At 46.1% G+C, this 20399-nt stretch overlaps 1 protein-coding gene across 3 annotated transcripts in view; it reads right to left on the minus strand.

Moving 5' to 3' along the window:
• The window catches only part of ngly2 (N-glycanase 2), a 334241-nt gene that overhangs the window by 262460 nt on the left and 51382 nt on the right, over nt 1–20399 (minus strand). For all 3 annotated transcript variants that reach the window (XM_085988341.1, XM_085988340.1, XM_085988339.1), the window contains exon 3: nt 10162–10340. In XM_085988341.1, the coding sequence (XP_085844467.1) occupies nt 10162–10340 (179 nt within the window). The remainder of the gene's footprint in view (nt 1–10161; nt 10341–20399) is intronic.

Raw genomic sequence — 20399 nt, forward strand, 5'->3', positions numbered from 1 at the left:
CAGCACAGATAAATGTGAGGTATTACATTTTGGTAGGAAGAATTGGGAGGTCACTTATCACTTGGAGGGTGCGAGTCTCGGTGGGGTAGAGGAACAAAGGGATCTCGGAGTACAAATACACAAATCACTAAAAGGTGCGACACATAAAAAAAAGCAAACCGAGCACTAGGGTTTATTTCTAGAGGGATAGAATTGAAAAGTAGGGAAGATATGCTAACCTTAGTTAGACCACACTTAGAGTACTGCGTGTATTCTGGGCGCCATATTATAAAAAGGATATAGAGGCACTGGAGAGAGTGCAGAGAAGATTTACAAAGATGATACCAGAAATGCGAGGATATACATATCAGGAAAGGATGAACAGGCTGGGTCTCTTTTCTCTTGAAAAAAGGCTGAGGGGTGACCTAATAGAGGTCTTTAAAATTAGGAAAGGTTTTGATAGTGTGGATAGAGAGAGAATGTTTCCACTTGTGGGGAAGAGCATAACTAGAGGCCAGCAATATAAGATAGTCACCAAGAAATCAAATAGGCAATTCAGAAGAAACTTCTTTACCCAAAGGGTGGTGAGAATGTGGAACTCACTACCACAGGGAATGGTTGAAGCGAATAGATGCATTTAAGGGGAGGCTGGACAAGCATATGAGGGAAAAAGGAATAGAGGGTTATGCTGATAGATTTAGATGAGGAAAGACAGGAGGAGGCTCGTGTGGAGCATAAATGCTGGCATGGACTGGTTGGGCCGAATGGCCTGTTTCAATGCCGTGTATCCTTTGTAATCCTATGTAATTATATGCTAGTTGCTTAAACATCTGTGCTGGAGGAAATTTGGGAATCTTTAATTAAAGATAAAGAGAAAATAATTAGAAGCAGCCAACATAGATTGAAAGTAGGTAATAATATTCCACAGGGGTCTGTTCTGGGGCTGCTTCTGTTCACTGTGTACATCAATGATTTGGATATAGGGCTAGTGGGAGTGGTGTCTGAATTTGCAGAGTATCCGAAAATAGGAGACATACTAAATAATTATGAGGATGAAAGGAAGCTGGAAGAGGAAATTGATAAGATGGAGGAATAGGCAAAAAAGTGTCCGGCGGAATTCAATCTTAATAAATTTGAGGCAATAATTGCCGACGTTGAAGTTAAGGAGGAAGATGGTGAAATATTGGACGGGATAAACATAGTAAGAGAGGAAGTATTAAGGGGTTTTGCATCCTTGAAAGTAGATAAATCGCCAGGGCCAGATGAAATATATCCGAGGCTATTAAAAGAAGCAAGGGAGGAAATTGCTGAGGCTCTGACCAACATTTTCCAATCCTCCCTGACTACAGGAGTGGTGCCAGAGGATTGGAGAACTGCTAACGTTGTACCATTGTTTAAAAAGGGAGGAAGGGATAAACCGAGCAATTACAGGCCAGTTAGTTTAACCTCGGTGGTGAGCAAATTACTGGAATCAATTCTGAGGGACAGTATAAGCCTTCATTTAGAAAGACACAGATTAATCAAGGACAGTCAGCATGGTTTTGTTAAGGGAAGGTCATGTCTGACTAACTTGATTGAATTCTTTGAGGAGGTATCAAGGAGGGTCGATGAGGGCAGTGCGTTTGATGGATTTTAGCAAGGCTTTTGACAAGGTCCCACATGGCAGGCTGATCAAAAAAGTAAAAGCCCATGGGATCCAAGGGAGATTGGCAAATTGGATCCAAAATTGGCTCAGTGGCAGGAAGCAAAGGGTAATAGCTGAGGGGAGCTTTTGGGACTGGAAGGCTGTTTCCAGTGAGGTTCCACAGGGCTCAGTACTCGGTCCCTTACTTTTTGTAGTATATATTAATGATTTAGACTTAAATGTAGGGGGCATGATAAAGAAATTTGCAGATGATACAAAAATTGGCTGTGTGGTTGACAGTGAGGAGGAAAGCTTTAGACTGCAGGAAGATATTGATGAACTGGTCAGTTGGGCAGAAAAGTGGCAAATGGAATTCAATCCAGAAAAGTGTGAGGTAATGCATTTGGGGAGGGGCAACAAGGCAAGGGAATAAACAATTAATGGGAGGATACTGCGAGGTGTGGAGGAACAGAGGGACCTTGGAGTGTATGTCCACAGATCCTTAAAGGTAGCAGGACAAGTCGATAAAGTAGTTAAAAAGGCATATGGAATGCTTTCCTTTATTAGCCAAAGCATAGAATATAAGAGCAGGGAGATTATGCTAGAACTGTATACAACACTGGTTAGGCCACAACTTGAGTACTGCGTGCAGTTCTGGTCACCACATTACAGGAAGGATGTGATTGCACTGGAGAGGGTGCAGAGGAGATTTACGAGGATGTTGCCAGGAATGGAGAATTTTACCTATGAGGAAAGATTGGATAGGCTGGGGTTGTTTTCCTTGGAACAGAGAAGACTGAGGGGAGATTTAATTGAGATGTATAAAATAATGATGGTGTGGATAGGAAGGACCTATTTCCCTTAGCAGAGGGGTCAAAAACCAGGGGGCATAGAGTTAAAGTAGTTGGTAGAAGGATTAGAGGGGAGATTAAGAAAGAAAAATTAGCCTAGAGGGTGGTGGGGGTCTGGAACTCACTGCTTGAAAGGGTGGTAGAGGCAGAAACCCTCATCACATTTAAAAAGTACTTGGATGTGCATTTGAAGAGCTGCAACCTACAGGTCTACGGGCCTAGTGCTGAAAGGTGGGATTAGGCTGGGTAGCTCTTTTCCGACCGGCATGGACACGATGGGTCGAATGGCCTGCTTCTGTATCGTAATTTTTCTATGATTCTATGAATTATACTTTAAATCAGAGTTTCTCAACTGGGGGTCCGCAGCCCCCTAGGGGTCTGTGAGCAAGTTTTAAGGGCTCCGCCAAAAATAACCAGATTTTACACAACATCCCGTCCCTCAAACACTCCAACTGGTTGGCGGACCTGCTTGGTCCTCCAGTCCCTCTTCCTATTGGTCTGGAGCTCACATCAATTACCCGGGCAGTGTGAGCTGATCATGCGCGGGGGGTGCTGGCTGGTGAAAACGCAGCAAGTAAGAAGTCTGGAAGGTGTGGGTTAATAAACCCCGGAGGACCGGTTCCCGGGTTCACCCCATCACAGTGCAAGTGCTAACTCCGGAAGCAACAGCAAGTGCTGGGAACTCTCAGGGAGCGTCTGTAAATGAAGGAGAAACGTTGAATGGTCAGGGAGCATTTGTAAATGATGGAGAAATGGTGACTGGTCAGGGAGCATCTGAAAATAAAGGGAAATGGTCACAGTTAGGGCCAGCTCCCCATACCTTCCAGAGTGCCTCTGCAAGCTTTGGTATCCCCAAACCTAAACCTAACATCGTAACTGTAATCTCGATCCCTAACCCTGACCCGTAACCATGAAATCCTAACCCGAAACACTAACGTAATCCCAAAACCCAATTGCTAACTGTAAAACCCTAACCATAGTCCCAAAGTCTACTTTTAGCGCCCCGAAAAAATTAGCGCCCCGCGGCCGATCGTCCCAGGTAGCGCCCCGAGAGGGAGGAGGGGCGCTACTGGAAGCGCCCCGCGTCCCTCTTGGGGCGCTGTGAGGCAATATCACGTGCCGCGGTACTGCAGGCCTTCCTCCCCTTTTTAAAAGGGAGGGGCCTGGCGCAGCATGTCCCGGCGCCCAGCTGGGCCACCAGGGATCGGGAGTGCCAGCAAACGAGCCTGGCAGTCAAGAGGAGTGCCGGGCTCACAGAGAGCAGCCAACACCCTGCGGAGGGGCTTCATGGGGGCCGGGGGCAGCAACGGAGGCAGGTGCTGGCAGGCGGCCAGCAACAAAAATGGCCGCCTGCCACCTCCCCTTTAACTAGCGCCGCCCCGGCAACAGGTAGGCCCCCCTGACCCCGTTGGACATAGCGTCCAGTGGCAAGACAGGGGGCGCCTCCGAAGATCGTGGCCAGGGCGCTGCGCACAGCGATGAAGTCATCGCCGGCGGCGCAGTGCCACAAGGCACTAATGGTTACTGCCGCCGCTAACCTCCCGGCTGAATTTCGCAGATGGCGTCGAAGGCACTGCGTCCGGGCGCTAGTTGCTTTGCGCCCCGGGAGGCGCAAAACAACCAAATTTTTCCCCCTATATGTTTAATTGTATAAGTTTTCAAATCCATCCATGGCCTCGCCTCTCCCTATCTCTAATCTCCTCCAGCACTACAACCCTCCGAGAAATCTGCGCTTCTGCATTTACGGCCTCTTGAGCATCCCTGATTTTAAATAATTCCACCATTGGCAGCCGTGCCTTCAGCTGCCTAGGTCCTAAGGTCTAGAATTCCCTCCCTAAACCTCACCGCCTCTTTCCTCCTTTATGACGCTCCTTAAAACCTACCTGATCTGATCTACTATCTCCTTATGTGGCTCGATGTCAAATTTTGTTTGATAACGCTCCTGTGAAGCGACTTGGGATATTTTACTACGATAAAGACACTATATAAATACAAGTTGTTGTTGGTTTGTGTTACAGGGGGTCCATTAAATTTTTATAATATGGGAGGGGGCCTCAGAAGCAAAAAGGTTCAGAATCCCTGCTTTAAATCGGTGACGGTTTGGTGATGTGGAAGAGCAGGAGGATTTGGGGAATTCAGGTTCACAAGACATTAAAGACAACACCTGAAGTGGTAAGGCCATAAAACATTGTATTCCATTAGCTTTCTTTATGTCAAGAGGTATATAATATAAAAATTGATATGTAATGGTGAATCTGTATAAAACCTTAGTAAGGCCAATATAGGTAGGGTATTTAAGGCAATAGAAAGGGTCATTGACCTGAAACGTTGGGCTTGATTTTAATAGCCCTGAGGAAGCGGGTCGGAAAAAATGGTGTCGGGCTGCGAACCCGCCTCCTTCCCGCCCCCATGCAATTTTTGAGAGTGTCAGGTCAGCTGCTCCCCTGTTAACTGCCTTGCTAATCCTATTTTTATACTAGTTTCTGATTTTCGTGCTTCTGGCTCCTGTTTCCCGTCTTGCCAGAAACACGCCAATTGCAAGGAGACGAGTTTCTCAAGGACATGAATTGTAGTCATTGGTGCAGCAGTTTAAAAGTGCTCCTGTAACATGGCTGACATTCAAATGCAACAACTTTGTTGTTGGATGTTTAGGATAAGACTTTGCAAATCTACTGACCTTTGTGTCTGTTCAAGCTGACACCCATCTGCAGTGTGACCGGATTGGAATAACTTCAGGCCACTTTGAGTGTGTGCTATAACAACAGAAAACGCTGGAAAAACTCAGCAGGCCAGGCAACATCCGTGGAGGGAGAAACAGAGTTAACGTTTCAGGTCGAAGACTCTTCGTCAGAACTTGCAAGCTTCTTGCCTCAACTGAAATCTATAGCAGCGGGATGGGAAACAGTTACATCCTCTCATCCTGGTCGGCAGATTCGGAGGAAGAGCAGCCGCGGCAGCACCACAGCCAGCCACAACAGCAGCACCAGCACCAGGAGCGCCAACCTCCTCCTCACCCACCTGATGATGCACAGGGCAGAGGGCCTCAGCGCAGGGCTGCACCTCGCTGCAGGAGATACCCCCAACACAGGGTTTACAGGCAGAGGATCAGCTTCCTCAACATGATTGAGCAGCAGTGCCAAAGGAGGTTGAAACTTTTGAAAGATGTAGTCGCTGACATCTGCGCAATGCTGCACCAACACCTGGAGCCCAGAGGAGTGTGTGGACACTCCTTACCAGTGTCTGTCAAAGTCACCACCGCACTCAACTTCTTTGCTTCGGGCTCCTTCCAGGGATCAGCTGCAGACATCAGCGGCATCTCCCAGTCAGCCGCTCACACTTGCGCCCAGCTGGTGTTACAGGTTACCTATGCCCTCTTTGCAAAGGCGTACAATTATATCCACTTCTCCACGGATGGCCCAAGTGTGACGGCGTGTGCGGTTGGCTTTGCCAATATGGCAGGCTTGCCAATGGTGCAGGGCGTTATTGACTGCACACATGTAGCCATAAGGGCCCCCTATCACAACCCAGCTATATTTGTCAACTACAAGGGATTCCACTCCCTGAACGTCCAGCTGGTGTGTAACCACAGGAAGATCATCATGCATGTTTGCGCTAAGTACCCTGACTGTTGCCATGCCTCCTTCATCCTGCGCCAGTCTACTGTGCCTCAGCTCTTCCATCCGCCAACCCACCTTTCCGGATGGCTACTTGGCGACAAGGGCTATCCCCTGAAAATATGGCTCATGACACCGATGAGGAGGCCATCAAACGAAGCTGAGGAGCGGTACAATGTCAGCCACATTGCCACCAGAAGCATCATTGAGCAAAACATCGGCTTGCTCAAAATGCACTTCCGATGCCTGGACAGATCTGGTGGAGCCTTGCAGTACGCACCAGCCAGGGTGTCCAGCATCATCGTCGTCTGCTGTGCCCTGCACAACAACGCACAGCAGCGCGGCTTAGTGCTGCCAGATGAACAAGTGGCTCAGCACACAGCCTCCTTGGAAGAAGAGGAAGAGGATGAGGAAGAGGAAGAGGACGAGAACGAGGAGCGACACCTTGCGGGGCCGGATGTGGCCAATCCAGCAGCATGCGACCACATTGCTGGCCGTCAGGCAAGGGATGCACTCATCCATGCCAGATTCAAGTAAGCTTACGCTTCAACCACAGGTGGCTGGCACATGGAGATGAGTATAAGTCTGACATTCTCAAAACCCCAGGCATCATCTGTCCAATAAACGGTGGTTTGCGCTCAGTGTCACCACCAACATTCCAAATGGAAATTACCCTGAGCCCTCTCTCTTGAACTTCCATTTCCCAGAACAGAGAGGCCACACTTTAGGTGATCTCAGCAGATCATTAATCCTTTTTCGACACTAAACCCATGTGCGTCTGCACACAGATCTCGAGCTCACCTCCTCAGCAATTTCCAGCCAAGCTGCCTTGCTTTGCTGAGGAGGCCTCCTCCTTCTGTTTCCAGGGAAGAGGACCTCCTGACGTCCTATAACTCCCTCCACAAGAGCATGGAGGGAGCCCTCATTGAACCTGGGTGCAGCCTAAGTTTTTGGTGCTGCCATTCCTGCAGCAGCCAGCACCTTTAACAGAAAAAAGCTAATGCTTCTGCAAAGGGGACATGGCTCCTTTAAATCTTTACTGAAACAATGCGTCATCAGAGGCGAGAATCTGACACTCTGCAACCAATTGCCTGGAGGGACCCGCACGTCGGCCGCAACGAGGCCAATCAACCTAAAATCTGATCTGTGGGGCGGCGGCAACCAGGAGCGGGTCCGGAAGACACCAAGCAGCGGGCCCGCCGTCAACCCGCCTCCTTCATTAAAATCGAGCCTGTTAACTTTGTTTCTCTCTCCACAGATGCTGCCTGACCTACTGATTATTTCCAGCATTTTCTGTTTTCATTACACTCTGAGAAACTGCCCAGCGCAGATTCACTCAGATGCTGCCTGGTATAAAGAAATACAGATAAAGACATAAAAAATTGGGGCTGTCTTTGTTAGGACAGAGTTTAAGGAGTGGTTTGATACAGGTGTCTACAATTATGAAGGAATGGGACAGAGTCAAAACAGGCTTTACAGTGATTGAGGGGTGTAAACCAAGGGGACAGATTAAATGTAATAGATTTAGAGCAGGGAGTAGGAGAAACTTTTTTTTTTTTTCCACAGAGCGTTGTGAGGCTGTTACCAGAGACTACCAGAGTTAGTGATTGTTTCTGCTTCAATGTCAACATTTAAAAACAAAAGCTGAAGGAAAGGGATATGGGAACAGAGTGGGCACATGGGATCCACATTAATGCTCAATTGGAGGATAAGCACCAACATGTACTAGTTGGGCCAAACGGCCTGTTTCCGTGTTGTAATTTCTGTAAAATTTTATGTAATACAGAATGTTAGTCAAAAGATGAGCTTGAAAAGCTGTGCTGTGTAAAAAAAAAAAGCTGTGAAATATTTAAATCTGATACATGAACTTTACTTCTTGCAGCTGATGACAAAAATGATGTATTTTTATCCAGTGGTATTTTGGTAGCTGCTCCTTTAAAACTAGGTCATTGCACAGAGCGATTTTAATAGTCAGAAGTGTGCATCTGGTCTATCCCAATGCAATGCTGCAAACTGTGTTGCAGTCTCTCTGGTAACAGGTTCAAGGAAGTCTAACACACAATTTTCAAATATTTACAGACTTCAAAGATTAGTTCAGTTGAATGGCAATTCTTTTATGAATCTCAGAGCTCAGTTATCCAAAACACAGGATGTTCCGATTTACTCTTCCAGGCCCTATCTGACCTGAGAGATAGTTGGATATATCCTATGGCTCAAGCAAAAACATTAGCTTTCTCTCAGGATTGGCACTGTGAGAAATCTCAGAAGAAACTGACATTTTGGAATTCCTGGCTGAATAAAAAATACTATAGGCCTTGATTTTAACTCGGGGCAAGATCAGTGTATGGGGGTGCCAAGTCATGCAACAAGCTCGCATGCTGAGGCCCGGAGAGATTTTAGCTCCCGAGCCTCACTTAAATATGCAAGATTCAACTCCCTCAAGGACGTCTGTTTGGGCGGAGGGCGGGAGCAGCAATTTGGGCAGCAGGAGACTGCACCCAGGGACCCGTGGAAACGGTCCCCAGCACAAGGTAAGTTCATCAGAATCCAGGAGGAGATTCCTAGTCAAGGAAAGCCCAGGGCGTAGGTGGCCCTAGGTTTCCTTGTGGAGCCTGAAGAAGCACTCCTGATCCCCCTGGCCCACAAGGAAACTAAAAAATTATGTAAAAACTTACCTTACTGGGCATCTCCTGGCTGCTGTTACCAGCAGCTTTGGCCTGACGCGGAAGCCACCACTGAGATCAGGGGAGCGGCAGCGATCGATGGAGAGGGGGGACGGGGATGGAAATCAGTGTCCATTAGGAAGGGGAGCGATGGAGTACGGAGGGCGGAGCAGCGGCGATCGGAGTGGGGAGAGGAAATCACTGTCCGATGACGGTCCGCCTTCCTTGAATGTGGGGTCAGGAGGAGTACTTCTGCTCCCCTGGCTCCACATTCAGGTAAGTACATTTTAAAAACTTACCTTGTTGGTTGCGACCCAAGAGGCAGTCCCTGTAGGCCTGGTTTTCTGGATGCAGCCAGCTGCCAAAGGTGGGAGCCTCAAACAGGCATTATGCCCCTTATTTGCATAGACAACGTTTTAGGCATGGGCATTGCACGCCGATTTTTGGGCCTTTTCCAGTATGGCGGGCGGTGCACTTCCCAATAATGAACTTGCGCCTCCTGCCCTTCATATTGGAGGATTAGGAGGCCACTTAGCGCCTGAGAAACGTGTGCTGCACGGACAAATTTCTAGGAAAATATCCTAGAGTTTGTTCGTTTATCGATTCGAGGAGGTCGATAAAGATGTTCCACTGTAAATATATAATTGTATATTGTAGTTAGACTGTTCACTTGTTCATTGTTTATTTAATACATTTGTTTCATATTTTGAACTTTAAATGAGGTCTCACAGGCTCTATTGCTTTTGAAGTCTGGAGTCCTTATTAAGGCACAAGACAATCCAGTAACTAATAGCAATTACCAATCAAGCACATTACTGAAACCGTTCCTAGACTTCAAGGCAAGGATAGATGTTCTTCAAGGCTTGGAGAGTTGGAACTCTTGCTTGTGAGTGATCCAAAATACAAGAGGCAAAATAATAAGAAGGTTTAAAGAGACCCACATATGTCAGCAGAACTAGATGGTGGCAAAATCTTCAACAGTTCTTGTATTTTTTTTTAATCATTAAAAGGACATGAACAGAATTTTTGTTCTGGTAAAAGATTTATAATTACAGCACTGTTTTTGTGAACAATTTATTCTGTTCTGTAGTTAACTGGGGTTAACCATTGCAACACCCTGCCTGCATATTTGCAATTTGTAATCATTACCACTGGCCTTTATTTTTTAGGAACCATAACATCAGTTAACAGACTACCATAAATCATGCAAGATAGAATCTGCAACTACTGGCGTAAATTTATCAGAATTTCTGCACAGCTAATGTCATTCAATGCGAAGTTAACCATTATTCCATTAAAAAGGGGATCTTGAGTTACTCAAAGTACTGTAATTCAAAAGCTCTGCTTTGTGCCCAGGGATACAGTTGGGAACACAAACACAAACACACTCAATAAAGAATCTTACAAGAAGAAATAATTTTAAGCAGTACCTTTGTAAAGTACGAACAGCTCCCTTCGTCAGAGACCAAAGCCACGGCACCTTTTACTTCGGAGGAAATATTACATCCATCTCCACCATCCCTGAGAATATACGGTAATGACGTCCAGCTTTTCATTATCCAATCGTATCTGGCATCCAGTCGTTTGCCAACAACTATCATTTTCAATTCTGCAATAAAATGGTTATTGTTATAGAATTTAGTGACACAGATCCATACAATCTGGTCGGTGATTCTCATCAATTCAATGCCAATGTACGTCAAAAGTTAATGAATTTAAATCTCAGCTAACTATATTATTACATAATACATTACTCCAAAACATAAACAAACCCCAAATTAGTTGCAGAAGCCTGTCTATCCCCCTGACTATCAAATCTCTTATGACCACTGCATTTCTATACTTTGCTGTGCCCCTGTGCAGCCATTTGCCCCATGGTGCTGTGGAAGTGCTCTAGACTGCACTCCCCGAAGGTGTCATCACCCTCACTGGTATTCAGTACTGAAAACCGATTGAAAGTGCCACGCTCCTGGAGGATTCCTGCACTGCTTGCCTCTTCCTACCCTACTGGATGGCCACCCACTTACTGCTTCTGGACTCTCTGCAGCTGCAGGATGACCACCTCCTGGAACGTGCGCTCCAGGAACATCTCAGCCTCCCGTATGCCCTGCAGTAACTCCAGCTGTTCCTCAAGCTCAGAAACCCTGAGCTTGAGTTTGAGCAACTGGAAACAATTTCTGGACATGTGATTATCCAGGACACATGAAGCAAACTAGAGTTCCCACATGGCACAAGAGTTGCAGGCAATGGGTCTCAGCTGTCCCATCATTTTGCTTAACAGTCTATCTATTTATGTTTATAATATGTTTTTAGTTTAAGTATCCTACATTTAGTTTCCTACAACAATGACTACACTTCAAAAGTACTTCATTGGGTGTAAAGCGCTTTGAGATGACCTGAGGTCGTGAAAGGGGCTATAAAAAATGGAAGTCTTTCTATCCCCTTAATCCTATTTATTATTTATTTATTTATTTATGTATACCAGATTTTTATTTAATGCACTTTGGATCCCTTTTAATGTTGGTATTCTCTCCCCTTAGATATAACTAATTACTCTGATTATTTACTTATTTACTGTTGCCCCTTGGTTTAAATTACTCAGCACCTCCTTCTGCCTCTGTACCTAATTCCCACTTTCACCAAATTCCCGCCGCCACTATATTTCAACTAGTTTAAACTGTTACTGCCCATTGCCCAACTATGCCTGCTCTCTGCTTTTCTCAATGACTCTGGGCTCCCTCCTACTGTCTCCTATCTATTTCCTGTTATTACCAGGATATATGTATCCTAATAATTGCTCCGTAACCAGACCTATGTAACTTGAGTTTTCCGTGTCCATTCGCGTGCACATTTTGACTGCTGCTCCAGACCCAAGCCCGTCACTTCTTTTTCCACTTTTTTCTCCCCCTTTTTTACTTCTTTTCTCTTTACCCCCTTAGACCCCTCTCTCCTGTCGTCATGCCGCCTTTCATTTCTCCCCTCCCAGAAACTCTGCTCTCCCAAATCCCTACCCTAACCCTTCGTACTCCTCGACCTTCCTACTCTCCTGCCACCGTCCCAGGCTGGATTCCCTCTTTAGATAAACCTACAGCTTCCCTCTGTGCCTCTTGGCATCCTCCGAAGGGCCCATCGAGTCACTCGTCACTGCCTCCTTACGAGCAGCAACTCCAACTGCCCCATCCTACTCTCTCGCTGATCTTCCCGCCCAGCATGCCCGCTGGGGGCTAATCTTGCCATCTCCTCCCCGTCCAACTCACCCCTCCCAGCGCTGACCCTGTAGACTCTGCTGCGGATTAGCGATCACCGCCCCCTCCGCATCTCCCTCCAGAAAGTCCATTCACTTGTGAACAAGGCCCTTGCCATCCATGACCTTATTGTGGATAATTGCTTTAATAGCATGGCTTTGATGGAAACCTAGCTGAGGGGTGATGACACCTTCCCCCTAAATCAAGCTTCCCTGCTTCCACCACTTGCCCCGCCCAGACTGTCGTGGTGGCGGTGTGGCCGTTATCACCAAATCACACCCTGGTCTGCCACCTACTCCTCTGCCACTTTCTCCTCCTTTGAGCATCTCACCTTGATTCCATCCCTCTCACCTCATTTAAAATCCTCGTTCTCTATCGCCCACCCAAGTACCATAAACATTTTCTCACCGAGATACCTTCACTGCTTTCCTTCCTCAGGCTCTGCACCGAGTGACAACTTATCCTCGGTGCTTTCAACCTCCATCTATATTCATCAAGCTCTCTCTCCTCTGAGTTCACTGCCCTCCTATCCTCCCTTAATCATAAAAAATGCACAAACACTAAAATTAGTTTATGCAAATATTGGCCCGGATTAAAATGGTTAAACTGATTTTTCAAAAAATTAATTTTTTTAATTGTATTTGATGTAATGAAGGGCATTATGAATAAAATTGAAATTCAGAACATTTATGTTTATTAGAATTGTCTAAATTGTTTAATTATTTGGAGATTCCATTGCGTGTCATTAAGATATTCTGTTCATAAATGACAGCAATGGAATCCTCCTTTCTTATTGGAGGAACAGGCCCACATGATCCCAGGGACACTTCCGAACCGCCTGCATCCCTGGAATCCATGGGCCTTTCCGCTGCCATACGTATGGAGGCCCGAGACCCAAACTCTCCGCAGATTGGACGACAGTAGGTGGATGTGGAAATATTTTGCGGGTCAGAGGCGTACACCTCCGACCACAATTTCAGGGCCAATGTCTTTGGTCCCCACCACAAACTCCATTCCCTAGCCACCAACTCTATCCCTCTCCCTGGCAACTGTCTGAGGCTGAAACAGACTGTTCACAACCTTGGTATCATATTTGACTCCAAGATGAGCTTCTGACCGCATATCCTCACCATCACTAAGGCCAATTTCCGCCTCTGGAACATTACCTGACTCCGTCTCTACCTCAGCTCATCTACTGGTGAAACCCTCATCCATGCCTTTGTTACCACTAGACTTGACTATTCAAATGTACTTCTGGCCAGCCTCCCACGTTCTACCCTCCGTAAACTTGAGGTCATCCAAAACTCCGCTGCCCCTATCCTGACTCACACCAAGTCCCGTTCACCCATCGCCCCTGTGCTCGCTGACCTACATTGGCCCCCGATTAAGCAACACTTCAATTTTAAATTACTCATCCTTGTTTTCAAATCCCTCCATGGCCTTGTCCCTCCCTTTCTCTGTAATCTCCTACAGTCCCACAACCAATGTTCCCGTAATTTTCTTTTGTGTGCGTGGCCCCTTTAAGGGGCTGCACCACCCATTCACAGGGTGGCGCATGCGCAAACTTTAATATAGGAAAAGCTGGCCCCGGGCTGCACGGCCGCGCAGTTTATACCGAATGTTGCCCATAGCCCTCCGAAATATCTACACTCCTCTAATTCTGACCTCTTGTGCATCCCCAATTTCAATCTTTCCACCATTGGTGGCCGTGCCTTCAGCTGCCAAGGTCCTAAGCTCTGGAACTCCCTCCCTAAACCTCCCTACCTCTCTTTCCTCCTTTAAGGCGCTCCTTAAAACCTACCTCTCAACTGCACTAATATCTCCTTATGTGGCTCGGTGTCAAATTTTGTTTTATAACGCTCCTGTGAAGCGCCTTGGGATGTTTTATTACATTAAGGACGCCATATATATATATTATATATATAATATATTTAATATAATATATATATTCTGTCATCACCCAGTGCTGTGCTCGCAGCAGATAGCCCTCTAATATACCTTTTTGGAACACAAGTCAACTGCCAGCCACAATAATTAACAGCTAGTCAGGGACCCACTTAAAGCCGATTGGCTGTTAACTGCCACTGACTTCCAGTTTAAAGAAAAGTTTTAAAGTAAAAAAACTGGGCTAAAGTTCAGTTTGATAACAACACAGTATCTGTACTGCTCACCCACTACTTACTAGTGAAGTCCCACTCTCACCAAATTCCTATTGCCACTCCATTTAGCAGATTCACCCAACTCTATCTTCACCCAGTTCTGTGCTCACAGCTCTGCTGCATATCTTTTATCCCAGTAGTATCCTCCCATTCTAAAAATCCTCTCAAGCACCATAGAGATCCTGTTATATTCCACTTTTCCCTCAGGATATTAATCTAACTGCAGTGTTCCTTATTCATTTACAACTTGTACTTCAAAATTATAGTACAAGTCTGGAGAGAAATTCTACATTCCACCCTCACACATATAATTACAACAAAATACTCCGATTGTAGCACCATCCAGACTGTTCTATCCTTATGGTAATCACTACTTTCCAACAGCTCCAGAACAAAAGTAGTAAACTGTAAAACTCCTGGAAATTAAATTGATTTTAAATTCTCATATATACTGTCTACATTAAATACTACATTGTGAAACACTTCATAAGAATTTCTACCTGTCACCCCTGATCCTCTCTAACTTTTACCGCTGCACAATAGAGAGCATCCTGACGAACTGTATCACAGTATGGTATGGCAGCTGTAGCTACTATGACCGGAAAGCCCTGCAGCGGGTAGTCAAAACTGCCCAACGCATTACCGGCACCCGGCTACCGACCATAGAGCACATATACCAGAAACGCTGTTTACGGAGGTCACGGTCCATCATCAAAGACCCTACCCACAGTCTGTTCGCCCTCCTGCCATCTGGGAGACGCTACAGATGCATTCGCACCCGTACGACCAGATTTAGGAACAGCTTCTTTCCCAGGGCTGTCATCCTACTGAACTCCACAAATAAACTCTAAAGCCTGCACATCTGCCAATGCACTTTATTATGGTTATGTTTATGTTAATGTATTACAAGCCAAATGTATGTTGAATGTTTAAATGTCTTAATCTAAATGTACACTCTCGGGAGCCACAAGCCTACATTTCGTTGTACTGCACTTGTGCACTAACAATGACAATAAAGTTGATTATGAAATATATTCATTGTCACTCATTAAATAAATTAGTTGGGGTAGATTTTCACCATCATCAAATAGGCATTAAACATCATCTGGGCGGAGGGCAGAAAGAAAATCTGGTGGTGGGGGCGGGGGTTTGGTGTTAGGTGGAGGATAAAAATTGCATGGCCCTTACAGAACCCACCAAATTTCCCTACCATTAATTTCAATGCAAGGAAAACCAGGCATGTTCTGTAAGGAACGTGCGATCCTCCAGATTTTCCTCTGCGCTCCACCCAGGGGTTACTTAATGCCCAGGTGGTGAAGACAAAAATCTACCTCACTGTATCTAATATTTCTAGTGTAGTTTCCTTTGTGTATCTGACCCCAACCAGATAAGAAAATGCACCTGTATATATCCGCGAGAATGAATTACAACTTTAACATCTATGGTGTGCCTCGATAACATTGCACCTCTCAAAGTTGTCACTTCTAAAAATGTGGCCTCAGAGGCATCACGCTTCCAAGGGGCAACATATTGGCTCGAACTATCACTGACTTTTCAGTTAAATACACTGATTGGCACAACCACAACATTTATGACTAGATGCAAAACAATCAAAAACCAGGTCCATTCATGCGCAAGCAGCTGAAATATAGCAATTTCTTTTTCAAATCCAGCAACCTGGAACCAACAACCACCATGTAATGGAGTCAAATTGCTCAAATAATTTCTTCACATCATTTTCAGCCACTATTTTCCTTTTTCTCTCAGGGCAATTTGTACAGCTGCTAACAAGCACCAGGGTCAGCCTACAGGGAGGAGGTCCAGCATCTCGTGAAGTGGTGCGCCGACAACAACCTGGCCCTTAACACCAAGAAAACAAAGGAAATAATCGTGGACTTCAGGAAGTCCAAAGGCGGAAGTCACACCCCCATCCACATCAATGGGGCGGAGGTGGAAAGGGTGGCCAGCTTTAAGTTCCTCGGAGTCCACATCACGGAAGACCTCTCCTGGTCCCTCAACACCTCCTCTCTGGTGAAGGCCCAGCAGCGCCTATATTTCTTGAGGAGGCTGAAGGGATGTAATCTGTCACCCCTGATCCTCTCTAACTTCTACCGCTGCACTATAGAGAGCATCCTGACAAACTGTATCACGGTATGGTATGGCAGCTGTAGCTCCCATGACCGGAAAGCCCTGCAGCGGGTAGTCAAAACTGCCCAACGCATTACCGGCACCCGGCTACCAACCATAGAGCATATATATCAGAAACGCTGCCTACGGAGGGCACGGTCCATCATCAAAGACCCTACCCACCCCAGCCACAGTCTGTTCGCCCTCCTACCATCTGGGAGACGCTACAGATGCATTCACACCCGTACGACCAGATTTAGGAACAGCTTCTTTCCCAGGGCTGTCATCCTACTGAACTCCACAAATAAACACTAAAGCCTGCACATCTGCCAATGCACTTTATTATGGTCATATTTATGCTAATATACTGCAAGCCAAATGTATAAATGTATGTTGAATGTTTAAGTGTCCTAATCCAAATTGTACACTCTCGGGAGCCGCAAGCCTACATTTCGTTGTACTGCACTTGTGCACTAACAATGACAATAAAAGTTGATTTGATTTGATTTGAACCATTTATATTGTGTGTTTGGTGTGGGGGAAAATCCCCAAGGCACTTTAGAGGTGTAAACAGATGCTAAGCAGTAGCAGAAGAAAAGTTAGGAGAGGTGATTGAAAGAATGGTCATAGGAGGTAGATTTAGAGAATGCTCTTGAAGGTGGGAAGAGAGACTGCGAGCTGGAGATCTTCATCCAAAGAATCCCAGTGTTTGGAGCCAAGAAGGTTGAAAGCTCTACCATCAAATGTGGAGCATTTTAACACATGCTCCAGATATTCCAAAGCACTTCACATCCAATTCATTATTTTTTAGCGTGTAGGTGAAAACAGCAGTCTATTTGAGCACAGCAAGATCCCACAAACATCAAATAAGATAAATGACTAGTCAATCTACCCTCTGTGGTGTGGTTGAAGGAGCATTTTGGCAAGGGCACTGAAAAAAATGCCTGCTCTGCTTCGAAGAGTGCCAGGAGATATTTTATATTCACCTGAACAGGTAGACAGGGACTCGGTTTAACATCTCATCTGAATGATGTCACTTCTAATAATGCAGCACTGCCTTAGAACAGTATTGGAGTGTCAACTTAGATTACGTGCTCAAATCCTGGAATGTGGCTTGAAGAGACAGCCTTCTGATTCAGAGACAAGTGCTACCAAATTGAACCAAACTGACAAGAAGGGCCGATTTGGAAAAACAAAAAATTCAGTTCAGAAAACAGGAGAACATGGAGGAATTTGTAGAAAAGTTGGCAAAGACAGAGATGAGGGGTGAGCAGGACTTAATGCAAGACAGGATATGGGTGGCAGAGTTTTGGATGAGTTACAGTTTATGAGAGATGGAGCTCTGGAGGCCATTGAGGAACTGAGCAATGTTGTAGAGATGAAACCAAAAAAGTTGTAGTGACGGATATGATGTGGGGATTGAAGCTGAGTTCTGGGTCAAACAGGGTTATGAGATTGTGCACCGGCAGGTCCAGCCTGACTGTAGACTCAGTGAGAGGGATGAAGTCAGGACGAGGCGGGAGCTGAATAAGGTGGCTTCAGTGTATTCAATAATCAGTTGAAGAAAGTTATGGCTCATCTGTAACTGGAGCCTCAGCTATTTACAATCTATATTAATGACCTAGATAAAGGGGCCGAGTGTAATGTATTCAAGTTTGCTGGTGATACAAAGCTAGGTGGGGCAGTAAGCTGTGAGGAGGACACAAAGGCCGGAATTTTGCGGAGGGTCAGCGGGTGCGATCGGTGACAGGCCGGGTGGAAAAGTGTTTGTTTGTTTTTTTTTTTTTTTTTTACAGTGGGTCACCTGCCTTTCCCAATGTCAATGTCAGTGCTGAGTAGACCCGAAAGGCAGAGGCGGGGGACCCAATTAAGCTGATTATTGCCTTGTTGAGAGCTCATTAAGAATACATTTTAACTTACCTTTTCACTTTAAATGCTCGCCCACAGGGTCCACGCTGCTCGGGGATCATGGCTGTCTGCCTAGGCGGGAATTCAGTGGCCATTGCTCCAACTGATTCCTTGACATCTTCAAATGTACAGTATTGGAGTGTAAATGTACAGTCAGATCTTCACTACCTTCAGCCACAAGCTGTTTCTCAGTCCATTTCCAGGCTTTCCGGTCTCCATCCAGTATCACCTCTTTGGAAGAACTCTCTCACCATTGACAGAATGCTTCTGCCATCTCTACTTCATCTGCCATCTATTCCATCAACATGGGTGCCCTTTATACTGTCTCATCTTGCTCCTCAGAATCCGACCAGGATCAGCCGCAACACCAGGCACACCAGGAGCACCAACAACACCAACCTTCTCCGCAATCACCTGATGCTGCACAGGACACAGGGCATCAGCACCTGACCACATTGCTGCCCGAGAGGCCAAGGATGCCCTCACCATGGCCAGATTTACTTCACTTGACGCTGTACACCCTGGCTGCCACATGATGCGCCAGGTTGGCACCACCCCACACCAACACCATAAAGCTTCCCTACAATCCCTCCCAGCCATTCCTTTTACTCACCACCATTGCGGGGTGGGGGGTACCATTATGTCTTACCATTCACTGCAACTCACTAAGCTATTTCCAAAGGTGCACACAGATCTGTCCAAGAACGCAAAGTGTTGAAAATAAAGGTTTCAATGTTTAACAGCATATTAACAGAAACTTTACATGAACATTGGATAAAACACAAAAGTGCCTACCCTTGTGTGTTGTTAGTTGGTATGATTGCACTAGGATGAGGGGTAGTGTGAGGGGTAGGGCTGGTGAGATGGGGATGTGATAATGTAGATAGTGAGAGAGGGATGGGTGGAGGTGCAAGGTAAGTTGGTATGAGTAAGGATGTGCAGGAGTAGGGTAGGGAAGGCAGAATGATGGGGATGTGATGAGAGGCACAGCAGGATGAAGGCGAGTGTGGCTTTGTACTAACGTTTCCTGATCTAATGAAATCATTGAAAGATTTGCACCACTGCAGCCTGGTCCTCCTGATGATGTCCCTGCTTGTGTCCTCCTGTGCAATGTGCAACCAGGCTGCGTTGATCTCCTGGGGAGGTCTCTTCCACCCATCAGAAGAGAAGAGGACCTCCCTGCGTGCTGTGACTCCCTCCAAAAGCATATGGAGGGAGTCATGGGAGAACTTGGTGCAGCCCTGCACCTCTTCGCAGTGCTCGTCAGTGTTTGCAGCAGTTCAATGCAGTAGAACACTGATAGCACAAATGTCAAAATAAAAGGTGACCATGGTCCCTTTAAGGAATCGGGCCGATGAGGCGTCATGATAGGACGTCACCAGACCTGCATCCTCTAATTGGCCCGGGAAACACATTGGGCGGGGCTTAACAAGCCCCATCAACGTAAATTCATTTCACAGAGCGGGATGGAGCCAGCAGCGGGGTCGGGACCTGCCATCGACATCGCCCGCTACGGACTGGCCAAGGTAAGGAAAATCAGGGCCAAAGAGTCTGCAAAGGAATATAGACAGGTTATAAGTGAGTGGGCAATAGGTGACAGATGGAGCACAATGTGGGGAAATGTGAGGTTATTCACTTTGATAGGAAGAATACAAAAGCAGAATTTTTAAATGGTGAGAAACTATTAAATGTTGGCGTTCAGAGAGATTTGGGTGTCCTCGTACAGGAAACACGGAGAGTTAGCATGCAGGTACAGCAAGCAATTAGGAAGGCAAATGGCATGTTGGCCTTTATTGCAAGGGGGTTGGAGTACAAGAGTAAGGAAGTCTTACTGCAATTGTACAGGGCTTTGGTGAGACCACACCTGGAGTACTGTGCAAGTTTTGGTCTCCTTATCTAAGAGAGGACATAAATGCTTTAGTAGGCGGTGCAATGAATGCTCACTAGATTGATCAGAGGGCTGTCCTATGATGAGAGATTGAGTAGAATGGGCCTATACTTTCTGGAGGTTAGAAGAATGAGAGGTGATCTCATTGAAACATATAACATTCTGAGGGGGCTTGACAAGATAGGCGCTGAGAGGTTGTTTCCCCTGGCTGGAGAGTCTAGAACTAGGGGGAATAGTCTCAGAATAAGGGGTCGGCCATTTAAGACCGAGATGAGGAGGAATTTCTTCACTCAGAGGGTTGTGAATCTTTGGAATTCTCTACCCCAGAGGGCTGTGAATGC

The sequence above is a fragment of the Somniosus microcephalus genome, chromosome 5 (assembly GCF_052327205.1).
Source record: "Somniosus microcephalus isolate GS21.2 chromosome 5, FLI_Smic_1.0, whole genome shotgun sequence".
Classification (NCBI taxonomy): Eukaryota; Metazoa; Chordata; class Chondrichthyes; order Squaliformes; family Somniosidae; genus Somniosus; species Somniosus microcephalus.